Source organism: Ochotona curzoniae, unplaced genomic scaffold (genome assembly GCF_017591425.1).
Source record: "Ochotona curzoniae isolate NIBS_2020 unplaced genomic scaffold, NIBS_Ocur_1.0 contig_1482, whole genome shotgun sequence".
NCBI classification, from domain to species: domain Eukaryota; kingdom Metazoa; phylum Chordata; class Mammalia; order Lagomorpha; family Ochotonidae; genus Ochotona; species Ochotona curzoniae.
In genome coordinates, this window is record NW_024465100.1 from 2,684,188 (window position 1) to 2,694,975 (window position 10,788).

General features: G+C 44.4%; 1 protein-coding gene across 1 annotated transcript in view; it reads right to left on the minus strand.

The window, feature by feature from the left end:
• Positions 1-2,649, minus strand: part of GUCY2C (guanylate cyclase 2C) — a 57,660-nt gene extending 55,011 nt beyond the window's left edge. The window contains exon 1 of the mRNA XM_040967329.1: positions 2,433-2,649. Within this exon, the coding sequence (XP_040823263.1) occupies positions 2,433-2,649 (217 nt within the window). The remainder of the gene's footprint in view (positions 1-2,432) is intronic.
• Between the last annotated feature and the right edge of the window lie 8,139 nt (positions 2,650-10,788).

The window sequence follows — 10,788 nt, forward strand, 5'->3', positions numbered from 1 at the left end:
CAATGTTCCAGATGATAACACTAGGGTTGAGAAAACTTAAGGAATTTACTTCAGGATAAACTGGGTGGAAATGGTTATTCAGGATGTGAACTAAGATCTGTCATATTCTAAATCTTTGTTTCTAATATTAATGCTTCACTCCATTATATTAATGAAAAATTTAGATCATGTATGGGTAAAGATCTTATAGTGGGGATTGGCATTATGGCACAGCACGCTAAGCCACTACTTGAGGTACCTACATCTCATGCATCCCACATCAGAGTATCCATTTCAGTCCTGGATCCTTTGTTCTCATCTGATTGCCTACAAATAAAATTCTCTACCACTGTGTAGAAGACCTGAATGGAATTCCTGGTTGCTGGCTCCAGTCAGACCCAGCAGTCATTTGGGAAGTGAACCAGTGGATATAAAATTCAATCTGTGTTTTCTTTCTCTACCATTCTACCTTTCAAATAAATAAGTACATCTTTTCAAAAATATTAAAGTGGAATGTTATATACTTTCTTTTTATAAAAAAGATCCAGTTATTTATTGGAAAGAAATACAGAGTGAGAGAGACGAAGATACCTTCCATCCACTGGTTCACTGCTCATATGGTTGCAACGACCGGGGCTGAGCCAGGTTGAAGCCAGGGGCTTCATCCAGGTCTCCTTAATGGGTTTTGGGGGCTCAATCCTTGGACCATCCTCCATTGCTTTTCCCTGCATGGAACTGGACCATAAAGTGGAACAGCTGAGACACAAATCAAATGCTCATATGGAATGCTGGCATTGCAGGTGGTGGCCTTACCAGCTACACCATAGCAGCAGCCTGGGGCTATGCTTTCTAGAGCCAGCATTTCAAACAGACGGCTTACATAATCTTGACAGTTATGAAACTCTGCTGTGCAGTCAGTGTCAAGCAAGACACCCATCACTCTCTAGTGATGACTAGAGGGGTGGTGTAAGTAAAGCATCTACGACTTACCAAACACATGACACTTAGGCATAAATAAAGAAACAGACACTCAGGGGTGCCAATCAGAGAAATGTTTGGGACAGTGACCTGAATCCAGGTCCACCCCAATGTTCCCTCCATGGCACATAAGGAGATTTTGTCACATTTCCTCCTAATTTCATCATAGCTGCAGATCAGAGACTTACATACATCTGAATTTAGCTTCAGAGACAACTGGAGAGAACTTGTTTATGCACAGAACTAAGTTAGTGCTCTATTGCTCTTATTTTTTCACAAGATTTTAGAGAAAAAAATTAAAGACTTAAAAAAAATTCATATATTTGCAAGGCAGAGTTACAGAGAGAGTGAAGCTCTCTCACAGAGAGAGATCTTCTATCTGCTGTTTCACTCCCCAAATGGCCTCAGTGACTGATGCTGGGCCAGGCTGAAGCCAGAAGCTTCTTCTGGGTCTCTCACACGTGTTCAGGAGACCCAGAACTTGGGTCAGTCTCTGCTGCTTTCCAAGGTGCATTAGCAGGGAGCTGGATTAGAAGTGGAGCAGCTGGGACTTGAACCAGCACCCGTAAGGGCTGGTACTGTAGATGGAAGCTTAAGCGGCTACATCACTGTACTGGCCCCAAGAGGGGGGAAAAAATAAGACACAATATTTCTAGCATTGACGGATTAGAAATAGTCTCAAATTAAAAAAAAACTGTGAAGTTATTTGGGCAATATTTAATCCAAGGGGTAGTAGAATAATGTAAAGTGAACCAGTAGTATTCAAAATTGTATGCCATAGGATGTTCTCAACATACAGAAAGCTAAGAAACAGGTGAAAAAGAGACTGGAAATATTAAAGTAGCTGTAAATTATCAGGCAGGACTTGTTTTCTCTTTATGTTCAAAACTTTCTTAGAAGTGGAATTGAACCAGAAGTTTATTTTGGTACAACAAGTTTTTAACCTATGCGTAACTTTTCATAACACATTTTCTATGAACTTTTTGAAGGCCCTCATATGTTAGGCAATGTTACCAAATTTAAAAGATGCAATGAAAAGCTTCAGCCATGAATTTGATGGTATTATAGTTGATCATATCTAACAGGGACAGCCACCAGAAATGTAAAGAGGGAACAGGCCAGTAAAAAGATGCCTTTCAGTGGATGCAAAGCCCAGAGAGACTCAGCGCCTGTGTGAACGGTGACTCGCGATGTGTCAGGTGCAGACCCATTCTTGCCTCTGAGCAGCTAAGAAGGAAATATGATGTCGTCCTGGAACTAGGCAATAAACCCTGTTTTAACTGGGGTGTTTCACTGCTGAGAACACATTTCCAGAGCCAGCTGGATTGTGAGTACTAAGTAGTAGGGTTCAAGTCCACTTCCCGCCCTCAAGTAGCAGGGGGCTCTGAGACGGATCATAGAGAAGACTGGGTTTAGAGACCCTGTGCCCCTAGAGGTGACAACAGCAGAGGGGGAGTCTCTGCCCATATTCTTACCGGCTTCTCGCAGACGCTGCCTCACTATGTCCATGCCCTCGATCACTGCATCCTTCAAGTTGTCCAGGGACTCTGGGAAAGCCGAGTTGTTCATCATCAGGACACTGATCTCGTAGTTGCCGCTGTGGCAGTTCTGACTCATCTGGGTGGTCCAGAACGTGAGACTAGACTGGACAAGCAGTGACCACAAAGCCAAGTCCAAGAGTGGGGTCTTCATGACCTTGCTCACCTCAACACCATACTCCTGTTGTGCTCACCGGCTCTGCTCTGGGCGTCCAGGGAGGCCGAAACTGCAGCTGGACGGCTTGTAGCCAAGTCCCTCAGTCGGCTCTTCTTCACGTTCCTTTCTGGTCATGCCCCACTGGTCACGTGGGCAGTGGACTACAGCCTGCCTTCCAGCAATTAGCAGTACATTATGGTCAGAGATAAACCAAAGTTCATTTTGTGTTGTTTGCACATAGAAAGGTCAGAGCTATAAACAGGAGATTACCTGAGCCTCACCCAATAAAAATACATCAATTTGTGACACATCACTGGGAAGAGGGAAAAGAGGAAGAGGACAGTATATTATATACATAACAAGCTTTGTGAAATGGAAAATAAAGGTCAAAGGGCTTACGGAAACCACAAATACAAAGGACTATTAGTCCTTAGCTTTTGGCTGTGCATGGAAATAGAATCTCTAACTAGAAAGAGGCATGTTTCAGCTGCCCACTCAGCGACTATTTCTGAGACTTGACTCTGTAGAGAGCATTGTCAGGAACTGGAAATACGACCCGACAGGATGTGCATGCAGTAATGTCCTCAAGGAACATGCATGCTAATGGAGAAGACAGATATTAAATAACTATGCATAACTAAATAACAATGAAGAAAGTGTGGAGGGAGGATTCTGGGCACACACAACAGATTGACATAACTAAGTTAAAGAAGCTTCCAGTGTCCTTCAAGCCAAGCCTTAAAGGATAAGCAGGTATTAAATGAGCAGAAAGAAAGGGGAGGGCTTGCTGCGTGGGACAGGGTCGGGGCACCTTTTGCCAAGAGCCAAAGGAGGAAGGGGCATTGCATGTTGGAGGAACTGAAAGACACACAGCATGGCTAGAGTAGGTGAGAGCATGCCTTGGAGTTCCCTGCAAGATATTATTGTTTAAAGATTTGTTCATTTTTATTGGAAAATCACATGTACAGAGAGGAGAGACAGGAAGATTTTCCATTCACTGAGTCACTCCCAAGTGGCTGCAATGGCTGGAACGGAACCAATCCAAAGCCAGGAGCCAGGAGCTTCTTCTGGGTCTCCTATGTGCAGGGTCCCAAGACTTTGGGTCATCCTTCACTGCTTTCCCAGGTCACAAGCAGGGAGCTGAATGGGAAGCGGGGCTGCTGGGACATGGAACTGGCACCCACATGGAATCCCGGCACAGGCAAGGCAAGGACTTTAACCACTAGGCTACTGTGCCCAGCCCTCCTGCAAACTATTAAAGAATGTGGGGTGGTGTGATGTGGAGGAGAGGAGACACTTAACATTGCTATGATGAGTGCGAGAAGGGAGTTAACAAGGCATGTGCTATGAGGTTGTTTGGCATCAGTGGCTGGTGAGAGTGATGACCATGAATGTGTCGTGGCTCCCAGGAGTTCAACCTTATGGTTATCTCCAGCAAGAGTCAGCTGTTTAAGAGCAGGTGCAGGAAAGTGAGGGGTTGGTTGGTTGGGTTTACTAGGGTATAGGGTTTTCTGCAGATAGGCACCATGAAACAGAAATTGGATGAACACATTTTTTAAAAAAGATTTTATTTATTTGAAATGCAGAGTTACAGAAAGAGGAGGAGAGAGAAGGAAAGAGCTATCTTCCATCTGCTAATTCACTTTGCAAATGATCACAATAGCCAGCCAGGAGCTGGGAGCTTCTTTCAGGTCTTGCTAATGGGCGCAAAGGCTCAAGGACTTGGGTCATCTTCCACTGCTTTTCCAGCCACGTGTGTAGGTAGCTGGATCAGAAGCAGAGTAGCCAGGATGCCAACCGGAGTCCATATGAGATGTTTGCTCTATAGCCAGCAGCTTAAGCCACTGTGCCATGGTACCTGCTCCATCCAAGATAAACAAATCTTTAAAAAGTTGAAAGAGTGATTAAACATTGAAATATAAACAGAATGAAGAAGAAAGAAGGGAGTGAGAGGGGCTGGTGTCATGGGGTTGCAGGTAAGGGCTGCAGTGCCAGCATCCTATATTGATGCCAGGTGGAGTCCAGGCTGCTCCATTTCTGATATAGCTCGCTGCTAATGGTCTGGGAAAGCAGTGGAAGACAGCCCAAGATCTGGATCCTCTGGACCCAGGTGGTAAACCATAAAGATGCTCCAGGGTTCAGACTGACCCAGCTGCAGCCATTGAGACCATTGGAGGGGTGCACCAGTGGATGGAAGAACTCTCTCTCCCCTTTTCTCTTTGTAACTCTACTTTTCAGTTAATTAATCTTAAAAAGAAAACACAATTGAGTTAGAAAGAAGCATAGGCAAAAATAGGACAACGGAAACAAGCACCCAGAAAGAGCATCTGAATTAGAGAGTGGATTTTCTGCAACTCTGATGTGAACAATCAGGATGCTGACGGGGGGCGGAGATAATCCTTGAGTGACAGAGAGCAAGGAACCCAGAGTCCAGCTTACTGAGCAGATAGGTCATGCACTGGGCAGTGGAATCAAACAGGTGGAGAGCAGACCCTTGCTTCTGGGGAAGAACAGTCTGCTTCTGGGGAAGCAGCAACTTCGCTTCAATGATGGACAGTGGCTGACCAGAAGCGATAAAGGGATTTGGCTAGATGGTACATGCCTCAAAGGAGCACAGGATTTTTTTTTTTTTCATTTTTATTGATTGATTTACTTGAAACACACTCACACAAAGAGACAAAGAGACGTGTCTTTCATTCACTGGTTTCCCAAACGCCTTCAACATCCAGGGCTGAGCCAGGACAAAGCCAGGAGGCTTGAACTGAATCTGGGGCTGCTACATGGATGTCAGGGAGCAAGTATTTCGGCCTTCACTTTGCTGCTTCTACCTTCATAACCACAGAAGTGAGTGTAGCATAGCTCATGACGTCAAGGATTTGATGAAATATCAGGAAGGAAGGATTTGGAGATTTTCTATAAGCAAGGAATGTGATTCACAGTTGTGCTGTTAGATCATGAAGAAGGGTGGCCCTAGTGACACCCACATTACTGCCGTAGGCTGGTGCTGCAAGTCTGAGCCCGCTCTGGGCATGCAGTGCCTCAGGCTAACTGGCTTGCATCTTCCTTGATTCTCCCCCTCTCCCTTCCTAGAGAAAACGGTTCAACACTTAAGTGCCAACTTGTTTCCCTCCACACTTTTCCAAGCCCCTCCTTTTTTTTGAGGGGGGGTGCAGGGCTCCTATGTTCTCAGGAAGCCCCAGATATGCGACAGTCAGCTGTCACTTAACAAGGGCAACTAGGTTTGAGAAATGCATGATTAGGTGATTCTGTCACTGTGTGAACATCGTAGAATATACTTCCATAACTGAGACACCTAGCCTAGCATGCATCTCTACACTATATCGAGCCTATTGCTGCTAAGCTGCAAACCACTAGAGCACATGACCACACTGCACATTGTGGCTGATTATAACACAATCATGAGCATGTGAATTGCTAAACATAGAAAACGCACATGGAAAATGTGGCATGAAAGATAAAAATACTGCTCCTTAGGGCACTCACCATGAATGGAGCCTACAGGGCTGGAAGTTGCTCTGGGTGGGGCAATGAGTGACAGGTGAATGAGAAGGTCTGGGGCATTCCTGTCCGCTGCTATAGACTTTATAAACACTGTACACTTGGGTTCAGTGTTTTTTCTTTTTTTGGTAATAAATTGCAGCTTACTGTATTTTTTACTTTATAAATTTTACTTCTTTTAGCTTTCTCTTTCGAGATAGCACTTAGCTCAAAGTACAAACACATTGCGTAACATTAAATATTTTTTTCTTATATCCTTATTCAGTAAGGTTTTTTTTTTCTTTATTTCTTACTTTTAAAACCTTTTTCTATTGAAAATGAAGACACAGGGCCAGGTACCTTGGCTCTGTGGCTAAATCCTCACCTGCAAGCACCAGCATCCCAGATGGGCTCTGGGTTCGTGTCCCAGCTGCTCCACTTGGATTCTAGCTCCTGCTTGTGGCCTGGGAAAGCAGTGGAGGACGGCCCAAAGCCCTGGGACCCTGCACCCATGTGGGAAACCTGGAAGCAGCTCCTGGCTGCTGGCTTCAGATCAGCTCAGTTCTGGCCGTTGTGGTCACCAGCGGATGGAAGACCTTTCTCTGTTTCTCCTCTCTGTATTCTGCCTTTCCAATAAAAATAAGTCTTTAAAAAATGGAGACAAAAACACACAGGGTCAGCTTCATCAATATCACTGTCTTACTCTTCTACACTCTGTCTCACTGAAAGGTTTTCAGGGATCATTAAACATGGCGTCCTCGTGTGCTCCGATGATAATGCTTTCTTCTGCTCTGTCTCCGAGGAGCTGCCTGGGACTGTTTAATGGTTAAATAAGCAGGTGTATTCTTGGGGCTGCTGTTTCAGTTGTTCCACTTCTGCTCCAGAAGGCAGCTGGGGATGGCTTGAGTCCTTGCGCCCCTGCACCCATGTGGGAGAGAAGGATACAGGGCCCTGGCTTTGATGTGGTCCAGCCTGTTACAGTCAACTGAGGAGTGATTCAGTGGATGGAAGATCTCTGTCTCTCCTTCTACCACTCTGTTTTCCAAATAAACGGAAATATTTTTTAAAAGAGCACTTGGAAAAATAGTAATAAAAAAGTGTGTCATAGAATAAATGCATAAACCAGTAAGTTTATTATCATTGATCTATTGCATATTGTACATAATTGTATTGCTTTTGTTTTGAAAAATGCTTATTTAGTTATTTGAAAGGGTATCATAGAGAGAAACAGAGAAAGAGAGAGAGATTGAGAGAGAGTTTCCATCTGTTTTTGCTTCTCAAAAGGCCACAACTGGTGCTGGGCTAACCTGGAACTCCATCCTGGTCTCCGTCATGATGGCAGGTGCTGAACAGGCCATTATCTCCTGCCTTCACAAGGGCATTGGTAGGGAGCTGGATCACAAGTGGAACAGTGGGGACTTGAACGATACTGTTATAGGATGCCGTCATCACAGGTGGAGCTACACCTGCTGAACCACAATGCCAGAGCCTGTGCTGTATTTTACTTAGTTAGTTCTGTATGCTTTTGCAAGATTTATTTGTTTATTCAGAGTTACCAAGAGAGAGGGAGAGCTCTTCCATTGGTTCACTTCCCAGATGGCCACAATGGCTAGGCTTGGGCCAAATCAAAGCTAGGAGGCAGGAGCTTCATCTGACCTGGTCCGTGTCCGGCCTGGGCCAGGTGCCCCCCTCCTTAGACAACCTAGAGACCCCGGGGTCCACCAGGAACCCTATGTTGGTACCAAGCCCAGTGTGGACGCCCGCTCCACACAGTACTGCAGCTCCAAACTCCCGAGCACTCGCGATCTGCTGGCCTCTGCCCCCTGAGGAGCTGGGATTACAGGCGTGTACCACCACGCCTGGCCAGGAGCTTCTTCTGAGCCTCTCATATGGGTGGCACAGGCCCAAGCATGCGGGTAATCTTGCACTGCTTTTCTCACAGGCATCAGCAGAGAATCGGATTGGAAGCGGGGGTGGGGGGGGTAGGACCTCGCTCACACAGAATGCTAGCACAGCAAGTGGCAGCTTTGCGTGCTATGCCACAACACCAGCCTCTTATTTTTTAAAGATTTGTTTATTTTAAAGGCAGAGTGAGAGAAACTGAGAGACAGATCTTTCATCAGCTGTTTCACTCCCCAAATGACCCAAATAGCCAGCTTTATATGCCTTACATTGTTAGACACTGAAGTATGATAAAAAGTAAATGTTATTACGGCGCAGCACTGGCCCTTGCGGTCACTTGGTGAGTGACTCATCTGACGGACGATCTTCCTCTCTATTTCCTCCTCTCTATATATCTGACTTTGCAATAAAAATAAAATAAATCTTAAAAAAAAACACATGTGTACGGACAGTTAATTCTCTACCTCCAAACATCAGCATCCCACATGGGCGCCAGTTCATATCCTGGCTGCTCCACTCCCCATCCAGCTCCCTGCTCGTGGCCTGGGAAAGCAGTCGAGGACGGCCCAAAGCCTTGGGACCCTGCACTTGCCTGGGAGACCCGGAAGAAGCTCCTGGCTCCAGATCAGGCAGCAGCTCTGACTGTTGTAACCATATGGAGAATGAACCAGCAAAAGGAAGATCTTTTTCTCTTTCTCTGCTTTTCTCTGTAAATCTGCCTTTTAAAACACAAAGAAGGAAATAAATATATACACCAAATGAGAAGCACATGAAAATGCACATGAAATGAAGTGTAATGTGCTTCACCAAGTGAGAAGCACATGAAAATGAAGTGTAATCTTCCATGTAGTAGCATTTTTAGTTATTTTAAATTAAATACTAAGGTATAACTTATGATTGTTTATTACATTTATGGGCAAAAAACATAAAAATAGCTTTTTCCCTTTTCTCAATGCCACTGCTTTCCTCAAAGTAGCAATAACTTAACAGTGGAATCATTCAGACCTTCTTGTATGTACCTGTGGGTATTTTTGCTTTGCTTTGTTTTCTGTCCATACTAAATGTCTTTTTTTAAAAAAAAAAAGCATCAGTGTAATTATTTATTTAATGTGAAAGGAGGAACACGTGGAAAGAAACAGAGACACAGAGATTTTCAGGTCACTGGTCCACTCCCCAAATGCCAACAGCCGGGATGGGGCAATGCCCGTTGAACTTCCTTTGTTCTTGAAGGAACAGTCCACAGGCAAGAACCTGAAAGCATATTTACACTCACGTGCCTACAGGAAGCATGCCACTGCTGCACACCTGCTCAGCTCGCTCAGCCTCACGTAGGGCAGAATATATACAATAAATACGTGTAATCAAATGACAGTAAGTAAAGCTTGCTTTATTTTTGCTATTTATAAGTTCAGCAAAATGTCATGTTCACTGGAATTATTTTTTCTTTTTTAAAAAAGATTTTATTTGCATACAGAGGGTGCAGGGGGAGAGAGGAGAGAGAGAGAGACTTCCACCGGCTGGTTTCCTATCCGAGCAGCTGTAGCAGCCAGGGCTGACAGGCACCAGGAACCTGGCAGTCTGTCTGGGCTGGCACATGGGTGGCAGCGCCCCAGGCACTTGGGCTGTCTTCCACTGCTTTCCCCGGACTTGTTAGTAGGGAGCTGACCTGCAGCAGAGCAGCTGGGACGCACACTCATGCTGATTCACACTCACGCTGAGGTGCAGGTAGAGGCTTAACTTACTGTGCCACAGTGCAGGATCCGATAGTACACTCTCTAATGATATAGTGACTTATCATTTTATTGAAATTTAACCTAGAAGTTTGGTTTTTAGAGCTGTGGTATAAACACTGTCAGCATAATGTATATATAGTTATCTATTGACATTTACTTGAGTAACATTTTTAAAATGTCATTTATATACAGGGGGGTCTATAACAGTTTTCTGCTTCATTAAAATTTGATAAATCTGGGTTGGGATAATTAAAAAAAAATTCTGAGAAAGGTTATGAAGTCAGGCCTCGTAACATTTTCATTTTATTTGCCATGAAGCACGTTGTTTTCTCATATTTCATGACGTGGTGAAATAACTGAATAAACATGTTAAGACCTACTCATCAGGAAACACACACATCTTTATAGGAGTCAGGAGCTGCTTCTAGGTCTCCCACGTGGGTGCAGGAGCCCAAGCACTTGGGCCAGCCTCCACTGCTTCTCCAGGCATGTTAGTAGGGAGCTGGGTTGGAAATGGAGTAACAGGGTCTTGAACTGGGGTCCACATAGCATTGCAGGGGGTGGGTTAACCCACTATGACACAATGCTAGCTCCACAAAAAAAATTTTTTAAATGTCTTTCATCAGATATAGTGGTGCATAAAATACAATATGTTCCTTCAAGAAATTATGTTGACAGTAAAATGAATTAGTGTGGGAATGAAGCATGAATAAATCTCAAGAGCATAATGATTAATAATAGAAGGATGCTAAATGATACTGTTTCGGTTCTAAAATGCTACATTTTTCACTCACACACAGTAATTACATACAACTGTTTTATGTGTCAGATCTCCCTGATTTCACCAAATAGCTCCTTTTCACTTTTTCCCCTCTTCTGTAAGTGGAAAAGCAGAATGTAAGAGTTATTAACACACAACATTTACACGGAAGGGGTTGCTGTTTTGCAGCATGAGCTAAACCGCGGTCTCCAGCACCAGCATGTCCTGCCCTTGTGCCAGTTT